This window comes from Chenopodium album, chromosome 5 (assembly GCF_948465745.1).
Source record: "Chenopodium album chromosome 5, dcCheAlbu1.1, whole genome shotgun sequence".
NCBI classification, from domain to species: domain Eukaryota; kingdom Viridiplantae; phylum Streptophyta; class Magnoliopsida; order Caryophyllales; family Amaranthaceae; genus Chenopodium; species Chenopodium album.
In genome coordinates this window covers 7,113,122-7,130,009 of record NC_137838.1, presented here as the reverse complement: position 1 = coordinate 7,130,009, position 16,888 = coordinate 7,113,122, and the positions used below count along the sequence as shown (strand labels likewise).

Here is a 16,888-nt window from a genome sequence, read left to right as displayed (position 1 = left end):
TAATTAAGGTGCTAAAATTTGTTATATATTAAGTTAAATTAAAATAAAATTTCTAATATCAAAAGATAATATTTTATATTTAATTAATTTAAATTTAAAAATGACATTCCCCAATTTTGCTTACGTGACATGTGAATAATTTAATTATAATTTAAATTTTAAAATTTCATTTGCCAATTTTGCTTAGTTGGCATTTGAATTATTTAATTATAAAATATTTTAATAATCTTGTATTTAATTGGCTACCACTTAAATTTATAATCCTAAATGGCACACTAAGAAAATTAGATCCTGGCTTTCTAAAAACTCTAGAAAAAACTCCCCTTTATACATATATATTAGATTTTATAGCTCGATACGAATTACTCATTAGTCTCGTTTTGTTCAAAACTGTTAAAGGTTCTTTCCTAGCCAGAGTTACTACTAGCCTACTAGGTGATAAAAAGAAAAATAAATGTACGAGTATATACAATAAAAAAAATATATATATACTTCGCATGTATAAATTATACTTGTAGTCCACAATACAGAGAAATGATGCATACATTGCAATGGGAAAAAATTTATTATGAAAACAGTAACCTTAAAAACCACCATTACAACCCAGTCAACCATCCTCCCAACTCCCAAGAACTATACAAAATCATGAAACTGTATACTTGGTGTTCTGTATTTCTAGCTAATCCTCTAAAATTTTCACCTACAAACAAGAACTGCAATTTCGAACTCAAAATTATGTCCACCAACTTCTATGAAGTTCCTGTCCTGCATCCGATTTCAAGGCTTCTCAAAAATGGAATCCCCATATCGTTCATTGATTTTAAGACGACATCTGCCTGATGACCCTTATCCACAGCTTTGTACAAGTGAATAGCAGCACTCATGATAAATCTGTCTGCCTTTGCGTATTGTTGAATCCTTTCAAAGAGACAAATTCCTTTATCCACATATCCATATTCCATGTAACTCCTTAATATGGTCCTACAGCATACAATGTCAGGTTTTAATCCAGAGGCAAGCATTGTGTTGAAAATCCGGTCAGCTTCCTCCATTAGGCCAGCTTTGGCAAAGACTGATATCAATAGATAATAATGAGCACAAGAAGGTTGTATTCCTTCTTTCTTCATGGATGCAATTGTTTGTTCCGCTTCTTGGTATTTCATACTCTCTGTGTAAGCTTTAACAAGGGCGAGATAAGTAAAGGAATCAGGACAGCGCCCATCTTGCTGCATGATCTTAAAAAGCTCCTCGGCCTCAGAATAAAGTCCCACAGAAGCATATACATTTAGCATAACATTGTAGCTTATCTGCAACATTGGAGTCACAAAGCTTAGAAGAGCAAGGGGAAGGCAACATTAGTTTAACACATATCATATCATGAGGAACTACACCCACCCTCTCTCTCTCCCGTAGCTGAAAGGTTTAAAGTCATGAATCGCTTCTTAATACAACGAGTATTCAAAAAAGTAAGCAACATAGGAAAATTCACCTTTCCAGGTTTTATGCCTTCCTCCCTCATTTTAGCGAACAATGCAGATGCTTCCTGAGCTTTTCCTGCAAAAAAGTTCTTTCCATTGTAATCATATGGTGGATATGCAAAGAGTTACAGCTCCATAAAGGAAAGAGACTTATGGGGCATAGATTATATGCATGGAAAGGCATAAGACTTCGTGGAAAAACATACCAGACTTTCCATATATGCTTATTAGATTAGTGTAAACTTTCTCATCCAAAGATATGCCCATATTCTGTGCCATGTTGAACATCTCTACGGCCTTATCTAGCTTCTTTTGTCTTCCATAAACACTACACCAACCAAATAATAATATATTAAAAGAAAGTAAGACATGCTTTCCTTCCACTTGTTAATGCATTATTTTTTCAGTGAGGAGGCTATCTAACCTGATCATAGTGCTATACGTCTGTATTGACAGGGAAACTCCAGATGATAGCATGCGGTCATATATGCTCGCAGCAAAATGCAATTTACCTGTGAAAGTATTATGTCAGGCATCAGTTATAATTGTTTTTCTTGTATCATATTCTTGACATAAAAAGACTTTAAAATAAAATTCCCCAACCAACCTGCTTCTAACATTGCCTTAATAAATGTATTATAAGCAATAGTGTCAAGAACCATGTTGTCATGCAAACTTCTACTAATCACATCCTCTGCTTCCCGATATATCCCTGGGGAAGAATAAGTGAATAACTATGTTAGAAGAAAGAAACAGATCAAGGCATCAAGTATATACAACCACACACTAATACATTTCTATCACAAAAAGAACAGAAATTGACTAAAGGTGAGCCAATACCCTACCACGATTTGTTAGATGGTTCACAAGCACACTGATGACAAAGGGACTCAAACAAATTCCTCTTTTTGTGCATTCCTTGAAAACCTGGTAACCTTCCCTAGGTTCACCACATTTAACACAGGCACCAATCACGGAATTGTATATTTCGGCCCCGCAATTGTCAGAATTCACCACAGCTGAAAACAGTGTTTTCACTTTTTCCAGATTCTGTTGCTTTCCATACAAATAAATCATTGAAGCCAAGATTCCACCATTTTCCTTTGTGTCTCTTTTAATTAATAGATCACAGAGGATTTCTGCTTTAGAAGCATCACCTACACCAAGTTAAATGGCAATCATCAAGAAAAATATTGCTTGAGTTTGTAACTGAACAATTGATAATATGCTAAAATAAGACGTAACACTATTTCAAATTCCAGAAGACACCAACTTTACCTTCATGTATAAACTTCCCGATGAGTTGTTTTGCAACAGATAAGCCATCAGCAGCTCCAAGTAAAAAATCAAGCGTGTATTCTATCTTATTGCTGCTACCATTTGCTAGATAAAGACAAAGCATAAGCTCCAGTGCATTAGTATCAAGGGAAGCAGGGACTAACGAGTGACCTTTTTCTTTCTCAAACTTCCCATCATCTGATTTCAAAATCATGGAAACAGTTTGAATAAAGCTGCTATTTTCCATATGTACATTTCCACTTACGTCTTCAATGAATTGCTCAGCTTCTCTAAGCATTCCCTCCTTAGAGTATACCTTCATCACCGTTCTGCAGAGCTCCTCATCAAACATAACACTGTCCTTCCTTATCTGAAGAATGAAATTCTTAGCCTTCTCAACCAAAGTTTGTCTTAAGAACATGTTGAGCATGTCATTACAAGATCTTGAATCTGGGACTCCAGTACTGGATAAAGACTGAAACGTTGCTTCAGCAGATCCAAGATCTCCATTCATCTTGTAACACTTCAACAAGATTGTATTGGAAAAACTGGAGAATGGTATATTTTGAGACTTCATCACCTCCATGGTATGCAAAGCTTTCACATAATCTCCTGAACTAAAATACACCTGTGCCATTGCTACATATGTTTTCTCATCACGAAGCAGACCCAATCTTTCAGCCTCTTCAAAAGTCTTTTCTGCATCTTCACAAAGACCAAGCTTACCATATATCCTGACAAGTAAACCATAAATGACTTCGTCAGCTCGGATTTTGTACCTATCCATTTCTGAAAATAGAGACAGTGCCTTTGAGTAATCTCCATTCTTATAATAGAGGTTTAACAGAGAAGCACAAGTAAAATTACTTGGTATTATGTCTTGATATCTCATTTCTTCATAAAGCCTCAATGCTTCATCTTGCTTGCCTTCTTTGATGTTACATGTGATCAGAAGGCTGTAAGTGACCTCTTCAGGTACAAAACCAAGGCTTTTCATCTTATTGAAAGTTTTCAATCCCTCTTCAAAATGACCTTCCTTAACGAGTGAACATATGGCAACAGTGAAGGTAAAGTGGTTAGGTACAACCCTCTTATAAATCATGTCTCTATACATCTGTATCACATTTTGATGGAGTGACTTCTTTTGCAAGGATGACAGCATGAAGTTATAAACTGCGACAGAAAGTAGCACATCCCTCTCTCGCACAGCCATGTAAAAAGATAGCATAGCTTTGTGTCGTCCCCATCTAGCATATGTACACAGCATAGTCCCACAAGCAATTTCATCAGGTTCACATCCAGCATCAAGCATCTCTAGAAAGGTCTCTTCAGCCAGCTTAATCTTCCCAACTTGACCATATGCACGCAAAACAATTGTGTATGCAATAACACTAGGACGGTAGCACAGCTGTTCCAAGTGCATCAATAACTTCAGTACATACTCATTATTCAAATCAAATGAAGCAACGGAAATGATTCATTTTGGTCTAGCGTAAATAGTGATCAACTTTGGCAGCTCAAAGCAACTTGCTTTACTATAGTTGTCCTCCAAACTTCCTATTGAAGATTCATTATTGTATAGTTGTAATCCAACTCAGATAAGCTCAGCCAAGTAAAAAGCAAGCTATCAAACAGTTCCAAGGATATAACAAGTGAATCACTAGTGGCTCTTCAATGCATTCAACACACTCACACCTCAGTCAAGAAATTCTTACTTAGTTGAGTAGAGATGCAGCACACCCTGCAGCATATAATTTTCCAGCCTAAAGATTTATTAACAAGGATAAAACAACTCTTGAATAAAGAAATCCTAGTATACCATAACCTTCCAAACGCCAAAACTTGACAGCAATAATTATCATGTAAAAGATCAGTCAAAGACATCGACATATATCTATCTACTCATTAACGGTATTAGATACCGATATCCTCTGAGATGAGTACGACAATTGCACGCTTTATTCTAGACAAGATCATGCACAGTTTTCATAAAATGGCACTCAAGTTCTGTGTTAGATACTCGACACTCAGACATGGGTACGACAATCAAACACTTCAACCTAAACTAAAATCACCTTTCGATTCACCTCGAGTTTTGTGTTAGATACTTGACACTCAGACATGGGTACGACACTCAAACACTTCAAACTAAACTAAAATCATGTTAAGTTATTATAAAACGGCCATGTTAAACACTTGGACACATACCCGTGTCCAAACCATTCTATCCTACAACATAATATAAGCAAATGCCACAACCACAACCTCACATCATAATTTCCAAATATTAAAAACCCCAACAGAAATCCAATACAATTCAACTAAAAACACAATCAAAATGCCATCAAAACACAAAGAACCCAAATCAAACAAACCCACCTGCAATTTCATCCAAGCAAAAAAATCCCTAACTTGGCGCCAACCCTTTTGCTCCTTCAACACAACACACATCTCCCTAAAAGTAAGCTTAGCAACAAAATAACCCATTACTTTCCTCATATCATAACTACCTTCAGTTCTCTGGGACAAGCTTCTAACAACCTGAATTGCAGCAACAACCTGTTTACCATACAAATGACCATTCCTATCATCTTCCAAATACTGAATCATCTGCTCCGGCGTACGGCGGACCCACCTGGGGGTTTGAGCTTGAGGGCCCTGGTTTCTTCGAAGGGTGCTAAGATAGCGAGCTTTGGACTTGATTATGCGACGGGCGTTGTCGTCGGAAAGTGGGTTTTTGGGGTTTTTTGAGCGGGGTTTTGGGGCGGTGTTGCCGTCGCTGAGGGACCATGGGTCAGAGGTGACGGAGCATCGGAATTTGGTTATGGTGCGGGTGTTTGGGAGATGGGGTTTGTGGGTTTTGAGGTGTGGAGTTGGAGAGAGAAAGGATGATTGGAGGGATTCCATGGAAGAAATGTGGAGTGGAGTGAGGATTCATGGAGGAATGAAAAAAAAAATCTTAAATTTACAAATTATCCAAAATACTCACTCATGTACTCTTTATAAAAGGGTAGTTTTGGAATTTTATCAAGGTGTGATAGGAATTTTGGTTGAGGGAAAAAAAAAAGTTTATTTAGCGGTAATTCGGTAAATAAATCAACAAAATATTCTAGTTAACATGTCATTTTTGTAAATAAATCAATATTTATGAGACTCGCATTTGATAAAAAATTGTTGATATATTTACAAATATGTCACTATATAAACATTTTTTTGTTAATTACGAATATAAACTTGTGTTTTCTCATTTTTGTTTTCAAAATTTCTTAATTTTTTGGGTTTTTATATACTACCATTGTTTTTTTTTATTATTTGCAACAAATATATTGTCGCCGTTTCTTATTATTTGTAATAAATGATAGAGAGTATTACTCGTAGTTGTGAGTAAAGATGGGCATTGTTCGTGTCGACCCGCGAGCGCCACGGGCCCGGCACAACACAAGCCCCGCAAGCGGCACGGCACAAGCCACCTCTAGGCACGGTGAGGCACGACATGTTGTCCACCTTTAGTAGTGAGACATAAAAATTTCATGTGTTGCAAATAATAAGAAACAAATACAATACTTGAAAAAAATTCTTCACAAGGAGAATTTTAATGTGTGCAATACAACAACTAGAATTTATAAGTGTCATGTCCATACTATTAGTAGCTAAGTGACCAATATTTGTTATTCAATACAACCGCTAGAATTTATAAATTTCAATGTTTTTGAGAGAGTGAGTGATAGTTCAAGTGGTTAGAGTTCTCGTCTGAACTGAACTGAACGAAAAAGAAGCTGAATAAAACAGACCCTAAATAGATTCTATATGCCCTAAGAGGCTGAGTTATTGTATTAATTACCTCAAAAAAAAAAACAAAAAAAAAAAAAAAAAAAATTTGCAATTAACCTCTAAATATTGTAACCCTTCTATTTTTATTTGATTAATATACTATGAAAAATCTCTAAAATGGCCTCATAATGAAAACCATTATACTGTAAAATCTTCCCATTTAAACCTAAAAACTTGAGCTTGACAGTAGAAGGACAACAATGGCTTCCAGCGGTGGCGGAGGAGCAGGCGGTCCATCATCACCGTCACCAAAAATATTGTTAGCAAAGCCTGGTCTTGTCGCCGGAAGTCCTTCGGCCGCCGGCAAATTCATCCGAGGTGCCGCCGGAGAAGACGATGCATCTTTATCAGCAGCTTCAATTCGGTCTCGTCTTCCTCCTGTTGGCTCCCTTAATCTCCTCTCCGATTCATGGGACTTCCATTTTGATCGTTTTCTTCCTGTATGATTAATCATTCTCCCTCTTCTGTTTTTTTTTGGTTGATTATTTTGGAATTAAATTTGTGAAAGATTGAATCTTTTTTATGGGTATTGCAGTTTTTGACTGATAATACTGATTTTACTGTAATTGGAGTAATTGGGTCTCCTGGGGTTGGAAAATCGACTATTATGAATGAGATTTATGGGTTTGATCCTACTTCTCCTGGTAATTTATGTCATCTCAATTATATTTAACTTTTGTAGGATTATTGATTGTTTATTTAAGTGAAGAAATTGAGGGAAATGATGCTAACTTTTCATTTCGATTATTTATTATTGAGAACTGATGTAAATGGGTTAATGTTGTAGTATATAGTATGATCAAGGGTGGTTGACTGGTTGATTATTATTGTAGGAATGTTACCTCCATTTGCAATTCAATCCGAGGAAACTCGAGCGAATGCTAGGCATTGTACTACTGGTATTGAACCTCGGATTTCTTCGGAACGTTTGATACTACTTGATACTCAGGTTTATTTCTTTTAAGATTGCTATATATTATTAATGACATTGGTTTATGATGGTGTTAATCATGAGAATAAGACTCTAGGCTTACTCAATTACTCTATACTTGCTAGAAATTGGTAATTATAACAGTTGCGAAATCTTGTGCCAAAGGAGGAATTAGGAGTCATGTGATTCTTTTTGTTTCCTCATTTCTAACCTATCTATTTTCTCATGTTGTTTCTGTAACAAAGCGTTTCTATAATCCTTTTACTTCAGCAACAGATAGAGAGTTGTAATATTCCTTAATTATACTTGTAAACTGGTTATTCAAATTGCACAGGCCTCACCATTGATAATTCTGTTTTGTATTTGAATACTACTTGCTCTTGCAGCCTGTGTTTAGTCCGTCAGTTTTGGCTGAAATGACGAGACCAGATGGCTCATCCACAGTCCCAGTTTTAGGAGGTGAAACTTTATCTTCTGAATTGGCACATGAACTTCTATGCATCCAGGTTAGCACAAATCGAAAATAGCTTTTTGTCCAAATGTTATTTACTCTAAGATTCAGTTATACTTGATTTTAATTCTTGCAATCAGCTCTCATGGCCTCTGTGGTAATCGAAGTATCTTTGTTGTCCAATCTGCAAAAGAGTTCTTGTTCTAAACTTGTTCTTTATGGTTTCTGCAAGGAATCTTTCTAGCTTGGTGTGCTACTTTCTTCTGTTTGTCATGTTTTACTGGTGGTATCTGAAGGAGTTCATGAAGCTAACATGTGGCGTTTAATGTCAACGGTAATTTTTTTACTGTATAAATTTATGTTCTCATTATGCATTGTTGTGCTGGCTCCCTTCTAGCATCATTTATAGGAAAGACTACTGTTCACTGCTTTGATAAATAGTTATTTAGGATGCTTACCATACATCCTTAGCAGCTGACACCACCACCACCACTTTGCTACTTACCTCCCTAAGTTTGTTGTCAATTTACTTTTGTAAACTTCCTAAGTAGTGCTTCTACTCTACTTTGGCTGGTGGTGATGTGTTGTTACTTTTGTCAAATGCTTATTGACGTTATTGTTTAATATATATGCGTACACTTTTGTCAGCCAATCCTTATACATTTGATTTTGGAGGTTTTGCATCGGGTAATTTGAAGACTGTAGAACTGATGAATTGATGATTTCAGTTATCTCTCTCTCTTTTGTTTTTTTTGGAATGATTTCAGAAATCTTGGCTTTTCAGTAATTTAGACTTTACTCTAGGTTGCAATATACTGTAATGAACTGATTTAGGGGAGGGTATTATGGGTAGTTTAGTATGTTAGTAGTTATCAAATGTAGTATGGGCAATATGGGAAGTCTAGTATTATTAGGTTTGTAGTTGTTAGCCTTAGTGTAAAGAGGGAAAAGAGAGAAGAGGCAGTAGGCAGAAAATTGGTATGAACCTTTTGGAGAGTTATGGCCTAAAGCCATTTTGGAGAGTTGTGAGCTAAACTCACTAACGAAGATTGATAGCCTTAAGCTATTAAATTATCGTTTGTAACCCTTTCACTATTATCAATCAATTTAAAGCTTTCACCTTTATTAATTTGCTATTTACAATCCGAAATCAGTGTTGTTACACTGACTTTGCTGGGTGACCGAACTCAGTTCGTAGTTTATACTAGTATATGAATTGTAGTTTGTGTGGTTTCTCAGGTGGACTTGTTGAAACATGGCTTACCTGATCCTTCGTCAGTAACATCACACTTGCAAAGCTCAAGCTCAGGCACGGATAAGGATAATAAAGACAAGTTTTTAGAAGGCGGAGAAGAATACATGGCAACTCCTGTTTTCATACATACCAAGTTAGTATTCTCAATGGATATGATGATGGGATAACAATCGTATACCAGAGAATGAATATAGTAAAGGAAAAAAAATCATGAAAAGGCCTTGAAGAAATCTTTAAGTAGAGAAGTGTACAGCTACTTTTGTATCTTAAAAGTTCTTCATGTAGTCTTTCCTTTGCTTGTGTAGATAGCTTCAAGCAAGTTTACTAATTACTAAATACACACGCGCGCGCGCACACACATACACAGAGTAGGGTATTAAAACATTGAAATCTGACTGGGAAGACTATTTTCATTTATTGCAGACTGCGAGATGAGGATGTTTCACCACAGACTTGTGAGCAGATGAAGAAGGTTCTTGGGCAATACTTTCATTCGTCTTCTTTCACAAGACCAACAGTGGATGATCATATATCTATCCCAAAATTTCACCATTCTCAGGACACCAATGTTGACCCTAAACTGTTGGACTTGTTCTTGGTGCCTAGAAGAAAAGATAACCCATTGGAACTTCGCTATGAAAGTTGTGATTCAATGCTGTGGAGGATTCGGGATCACATATTGTCTATGGCCCGTCCCTCTTTTGCAAGAACTGTATCTGAACGAGACTGGCTGAAAAACACTGCAAAGATATGGGAGTTGGTGAAGAATTCTCCCACCATTGCAGACTATTGCAGAACTCTTCAAAACTCAGGTTTATTTAGGAGATAGCTCTTTTACTTTATTGGTTGATTTGTTAGTAATCAGGGAATTGGTGATAGAGACGTAGGGAATTGGTCATGGAGACATTTATGGTGATTTAGATTGTAACTTGATGGATTGGTAGTTGCTTGTTCAACTGTAGTTAAACACTTCCATTTGTCTCCATTGTCCATTCTTATGGTGATAGTTTAAGGACCTGTCATTACATAATTCAGATATTTGTAATTCGTAGCAATTAGAGAATATTTCAATGATTTTGTAATGTTCGTTTTCCTCACTAAGATATAATGATTTGTTATCATTTATTTTGTCATCATTTTCTTAATTATTAGATGATTGATTATGGTAATGTTCTTTGTGATGATATTAGAACTCCCATCAACTATATATAGTCACACTATTCTACTTTTTCATCAACTGCCCCTCTAGTGATGGAATGGCCAAGAGTCCTAACTATATCAAGTATTTTTTGGAGCAATTTTTCACTTAACAATAACATCAAAAATAAGCTTTTAACATTTTAAGGCAAAAAAAAGAGGGCATCTCTTGTGTACATAAATACTAAAATGCTTTAGAAAATTTGAAATCTACATTTTTCTCAGCAAGACGTTTTCCTAATCTGAAAGCTTACAAACAGAATGAGAAAAAATTGAAGAGATTACAAGTGAAATGAGTACTGCCATAAATTTTTTAATCTAAACAAAATTTGTAATAAACAATGCCCAAGAGACTAATTGGTAAGAACTTTCAGCAAGGCAGAATTGAGCTGCATTCTTTCTGAAATTTGAATGCTTATTCTACCATGGCATCAGCACGAGCAGATTCAGCAGCAGGTTTAGAAGATTCACTTCGGCCTTTACCTGTATGATTAATTCAAACATTAATATAAAAACTGATGAAGCTTATGTTGTGGTAAATGGTAATGTGGTCACTTGGATCGAGGGAAGGGGGATCCAATTGATTCAAGGATTACCTTTGTGCTTTTTCTGTTTGTGTTTAAGCTTTACACTCTTCTTTAAGTGAAACTTGGCAGGAGTCGTCTTAGATTCTGCAGGCTCTGGATTTCGTTCACAACAGTTACAAGTTAGTTCAAGCAAGAGTAGAGAGTAACAGCATAATCACATAGTTGTGTCCATCACTCCAACATCATACTAGAACAAAGAATCATGCATTAAAGTTGGCAATCAACAAATTAAAAAGTTCCAATTGCAGTCTGGTATATGTAAACTGTCTTCACCCTTCATTTCCACTAGAACAACCGAGTTGCCTTTTACCGTTAAAGCAAGTTCAGTAATTTCACTAATATTCTACAGAGTACATACACAATTGTGCTACCAGCAAACCAGTAGAAAACGGAGGTAATGACAGTCACATATAAGCAAAAAAAATTGATATGGTACTCAGCAATTGAGCACCCATAAAGAACCGATTAGAACTTCACCTATGCTGGCAAGCATGCTCCCCCAATTAACGGTATGATTCGAAAATTAAACCAATTTCCGGGATAAAATTCCAAGAATATCCAGCAATTCAACCAACAAAAACTTTACTCTTTACAGCATGTATCAGCACCTTAACATGTTAGGAGATATTACTATGATTAGAATTACATCACACAAAACCGCCTAAACCACAACAATGTACTAAAATATTCACTCTCAACATTCCTGTAATAACTACGCACCGGCAGACGGGTTCTACACCATAAAGTACATAAATATTGATAATATCATAACATGAGGTACATTTCACAAACAACCATTTCATAACTATTCTCAAGCTTCAAATCAACACTCTACAAAGTACAAACATAACAACACACATTTCTTCCAGTACTAAACCCAGAAATTCAAGCAAAAACCCTTTAAATCAATTAATCAAAACCCTAAAAATACAGTTAAAAACAAAACCCACAATCAAAAACTCAAATTAAGCATCAAGGAGAGAGAAAGAGAAAGACTTACCATCAACCGGAGCCATATCAACATCACCAAGAGTAATAAGACCCTTTTCTACAGCCTCCCTTTGTTCCTAATTTTTTTGGGGAAAATCACAAATTCAATCAATTAATCCCTAATATGAAAATCAAAAACAACAACAAATCAAAGAAATTGAAATAAAATCAATACCCGACGCCATTTTTTGAGGTTCTTTCGTTTGCGCTTGCCAGAAACAGAATGAAGCTGGGTTTGGCGTTTAAGCTTCTTGGTGTAAGGATCTCCATGAGCAGCTCTCTTATTCTGAGAAATTAAAGCTCTTCTTTTCTTCTGTACTTCGTTAAATTTCGCCATTGTTTTGTAAAACCCTAATTTTAATGGCGGAACTTTACTCTTTCAGCCGTCTATCACTCGACGGCTTTGCGACACCGTGTTGTGTTAAAGCGAGCACTCCACCATTTATAGGTTACTTTTTTTTTTTCCTTTTTTTATACGTGTTTATTTTTATGTTTTTATACTTGTATACTACTAGTACATTTACTTTGTATGGTATGAAGTATTTGACACATTCACTACAAATCTACAATCTCGTAAAGATGGCTCTAGGCCATGACTCGTGTCAGGCCGGCGTATTTTGGGGTTAGCTAGGCGCCTAGGCATGACCTATAAATTACGTGTCGTGTCCTGTCATGATGGACCGAAATTTTCAATAATTTGGCTTGTGTACGGCTGAAGCCCACGTGCTATCGTGTCTAGCCGTGCTTACGTGTCTAAACAAAATTTCGTTAATTTTAGCGTGATTTGTCGTGCTGAAACTCCTCAAGCTTATCGTGCTTCTCCCAAATATAGACAACCCACGGCTCGACATGCACAGTAATGTGTCATGTTGGGCCTACGTCGTGCCCGTGCCAAGCCTTCGCTACAATCTCGAGTGTTTTCAGCACGAGGTTCTGGAATCTTCAAATTTGGTTCGATTTCGTGTATAATATAGCCTTTAAATTTGATATTTGAAAAACATTTTTGGGATCGTTAAGATAATGCATTGAGGTGATTGCAAGATTTCCAAAGGGCCTTAGAAACCATTTGGGTGATTGGAATCGTCAAATTTGTCTTTAAACTGTCAATTTAGACATTTATGTATATGCCTCAATTCACTGACTCAAGACCATCACATGACTTTATGTAGCCGACTAATGATCGTATATGGTTCCAAACAATATTATGACTATGTGATGTGTCCATATGATCTCATGAATTCTTAGCTTGACACCAAGTCATAAACAAAAGATTGTTGATTTCATGCATTAACCTTCAAACTCGACTTCCGGAGAACATTTTTGGACCAAGCATGATTATGCATTGAAGCTCATCCCAAGGTCAAATAATGTTGTTGAGTTGATATGATGAAATGCGTACGTAAATGTTTAAATTAACAATTTAAAGGCAAAGTGGAGTAGTGAACAATGCAACCACCCATATGGCATCCAAAGGTGTTGTGGGTAACATAGAAGCAACCCAACCGATTTTCTTAATTTTTTGGGGGTCCGAAAAAGTAAAAAATTGTCCAAAATTGAAGACTACAATCCAAGCTTTCAAGCCGATTTCGAGAAACTTTCCCAATAATATTGAAGTGATGTGGACCCTAGGGTCATATAGATTAGTTTGGAACCATAATAAGATAGCTAATAGAGTAATAGGTTTATATTATGGCCTGCTGCATATGATGTATAATGTATTGCTTGCTTTCCAACATACATGCAGCAAATTAAACAAGAATTAGGCAAAGTTGCAAGTCGGGCAGCTATTTAAGGAGATCGACTGAAGCTATTAAGGATAGATGGGGATTGAGTTATAAAGTTGAAATGTAGCACGACCATCATGAAGTGGATGAGAGCAATAAACAGATGTTGCTGAGACATCATAGTGAAAACTGAAAAGCTTGCATCTCAATTTTGGGATCAGTATGCACCTATCAGGATAATGAAGAGCTTGAGTACTTGCGGCGATTGTCAAAGTTTTATGAGGTTTGCGTCGATCATTACAAAGAGGGAGATCATAGTCAGGGACTTGAATCAATTTCACCATTCTAGCAAGGCAAAAAAGGTGATTTATACCAATTTTGCCTTCTAGTAACAGTTGTTCCTGCGGAGATTTTAGGTGACTGATCATATGGCGAGCTTTATGCTGCTTGTTAATTGCCATTCTGATTGTATATTTTGCTACAAATGTACAATAGGATTGTAGAATGCACAAGAATACATCACACTTCGATAGTTTGTATTAGATACAATGTATTGTTAGATACAATGTATATATATTTCCCTAGGTTGCTTCATTAATGTTTGTATAGTATTCCCTAGAGTATATATTATTTCCTAGATTGTAATTACCTAGGATACCAATTGTATTTATACGTTGCAAATCAATGACAAAGGCAAGGAATATCTTCTTAACATGGTATCAGGCTAATTCGAATCCTCTGCCTATTTTCTCTGTCTCCTTCTCTTCCTATTCTTCTCTCCCTCTTCATCTTCTTCTCTAATCATCAGCCGCCATGGCCGCCACTGAACCACCAAAAACTCCCACTTTCCACCCCGCTCTCGCTGTACCCAACATCAAAACACTCATCCCAATCACATTGGAGATGAGCAAAACTCCATTATACTCTTCGTGGGCAGAATTGTTCAAGGTTCAAGCGCGCGCATACGAGGTCATTGACCACATAATCCCCCCTGATGAGAAAGACGACTCCATTGACGCCGCTCTATGGACTCGCCTTGATGCAATCGTCCTTCAATGGATATATGGCACTATCTCTCGCGACCTCCTCACCACCATTCTTGAGCCAAATTCAACGGCTAAACAAGCCTGGGATAGATTGAAGGACATTTTTCAGGACAACAAATGTACACGGGCTGTACAATTAGAGGCGCAACTCTCCTCCGTCGAGATGAAAAATTTCTCCGACGTCTCTGCATACTGTCAACATGTGAAAATGATTTCTGACCAACTCGCCGATGTTGATGCTCCGGTAAACAACCAGCGACTCATCCTCACCATAATTCGCGGCCTTCCAAAATCGTTTGATAGGGTCGCTGCGATTCTCCAACAAACCGAGCCATTGCCTTCATTCTATAAAACCCGATCAATGCTTGTTCTTGAGGAATCCCGCCTCTCCAATCAGGCCGCCTCTGAAGCTATTGCTGCCGGCACCGCCCTTCTCACCACTGACTCCGACTCATATCAAGACGAGGTTCCCTCCTCTCATGACAATCCTCGCAATCATCATCGCAACAATCGCAGCAACAACAACCGCGGCGGACGCAACCGCGGTGGTGGTGGCCGCGGCAAGGGTCGCCACAGCAACCAGGGGCAGCACCGTGGTGGGTCCAACGGTAACAGCCACCAGCAGCAGGGCTACCGTACCCAGCAGCCGTGGCATCCCTGGGGTCCTTGGGCTCAGTGGCCGCAATACTCACACCCTTGGACCCAACAGCAGCCATGGCCCATTCCCCCCTGCCCATATCCTACCTCTTGGCCACGTTCTTCTGGTCCAAGCAACAGGCAGCAAGGTATACTTGGCCCACGCCCACAACAACAAGCATTTTCGGCCCAAGCTCCTTCAACAGTGAATTATGCTCCAACTGATATTGATGGCGCAATGCATACTCTCTCTCTCACGCCACCGGATGATGGGTGGTACATGGACACCGGCGCCACATCTCACATGACATCCAACCAAGGTACTCTCTCGTCTTATGTTAATTTGAGCAAACAACGTCATATTATTGTTGGCAATGGGCATGGTATTCCAATTAATGGTGTCGGTTGTGCTTCCCTTTCATCTCCCCTTCCTCCCTTTTCCCTCAATGATGTTCTTCATGCACCCAAATTAATCAAAAATCTGATTTCCGTAAGAAAATTCACTAGTGATAATTGGGTTTCTATTGAGTTTGACCCGTTTGGTTTTTCTGTGAAGGACCTTTCGACGGGGACAACTCTTATGCGATGTGATAGCTCCGGCGACTTATATCCCCTCACCACCGCCCTCTCTCAAGCTCCTTCACCTTCAACTTTTGCTGCAATTTCTTCTTCTCTTTGGCATGATAGACTAGGGCATCCCGGGACTAATGTTTTGCGCTCTTTAAAAGCGAACAATTTTGTGGATTGTAATAAAATTTCTAATGCTAGCATATGTACTTCTTGTCCTCTTGGAAAGCATGTTAAACTTCCCTTCTATTCTTCCATGTCTAGTACATCTATGCCATTTGACATTGTTCACAGTGACCTTTGGACCTCTCCTAAATTAAGTACGGGAGGGCATCTTTACTATGTATTGTTTTTGGATGACTTTAGCAATTTTTTGTGGACTTTTCCTATATGCAAGAAATCTCAAGTGCATTCATATTTTCTACAATTTCGTGCATATGCTAAAACTCAATTTGAACGTGAGATTAAATGTTTTCAATGTGACAATGGTAGAGAATATGATAATGGTCCATTCCGATCTTTTTGTGACCAAAATGGCATGACCTTCCGCTTCTCTTGCCCCCACACCTCCTCCCAAAATGGGAAAGCCGAAAGAAAAATCCGAACAATAAACAACATGGTTCGTACTCTTCTTGCTCATTCTTCCATGCCTCCCTCCTTTTGGCACCATGCTCTACAAATGGCCACCTACTTACATAACATCCTCCCCTCTAAAACCATTGGACTCAACTCCCCCACAAAAATCCTCTACCATAAAGATCCTTCTTACTCACATCTTAGAGTTTTCGGGTGCCTTTGCTACCCACTTTTCCCCTCTACTACTATCAATAAACTCCAAGCACGATCCACCCCTTGTGTGTTTTTGGGTTACCCTCCTAATCATCGCGGATACAAATGCTATGACATGTCCACCAACA

The 16,888-nt window shown here is 37.7% G+C and overlaps 3 protein-coding genes across 3 annotated transcripts; 1 reads left to right on the top strand and 2 right to left on the bottom strand.

Moving 5' to 3' along the window:
- Positions 1–467: 467 nt before the first annotated feature.
- LOC145631722 (uncharacterized) lies at positions 468–5,687 on the bottom strand. Its single transcript, XM_081683880.1, has 8 exons — positions 5,136–5,687; positions 2,757–4,164; positions 2,324–2,635; positions 2,086–2,190; positions 1,903–1,990; positions 1,685–1,806; positions 1,490–1,554; positions 468–1,307 (listed from the first exon to the last, which is right to left on the bottom strand). The coding sequence occupies exons 1-8, from the start codon at positions 5,661–5,663 to the stop codon at positions 750–752; spliced, it is 3,186 nt and encodes a 1,061-aa protein (XP_081540006.1). The 5' UTR covers positions 5,664–5,687; the 3' UTR covers positions 468–749.
- A 986-nt stretch (positions 5,688–6,673) lies between these two features.
- Positions 6,674–10,321, top strand: LOC145630253 (uncharacterized). Its single transcript, XM_081682509.1, has 7 exons — positions 6,674–7,027; positions 7,123–7,231; positions 7,421–7,536; positions 7,905–8,024; positions 8,214–8,303; positions 9,209–9,357; positions 9,648–10,321. Exons 1-7 carry the CDS (start codon positions 6,788–6,790, stop codon positions 10,051–10,053), a joined length of 1,230 nt encoding a protein of 409 aa, XP_081538635.1. The 5' UTR covers positions 6,674–6,787; the 3' UTR covers positions 10,054–10,321.
- A 315-nt stretch (positions 10,322–10,636) lies between these two features.
- Positions 10,637–12,456, bottom strand: LOC145630252 (uncharacterized). The gene is made up of 4 exons (XM_081682508.1): positions 12,174–12,456; positions 12,009–12,075; positions 11,018–11,101; positions 10,637–10,904 (listed from the first exon to the last, which is right to left on the bottom strand). Exons 1-4 carry the CDS (start codon positions 12,333–12,335, stop codon positions 10,837–10,839), a joined length of 381 nt encoding a protein of 126 aa, XP_081538634.1. The 5' UTR covers positions 12,336–12,456; the 3' UTR covers positions 10,637–10,836.
- Positions 12,457–16,888: the final 4,432 nt, after the last annotated feature.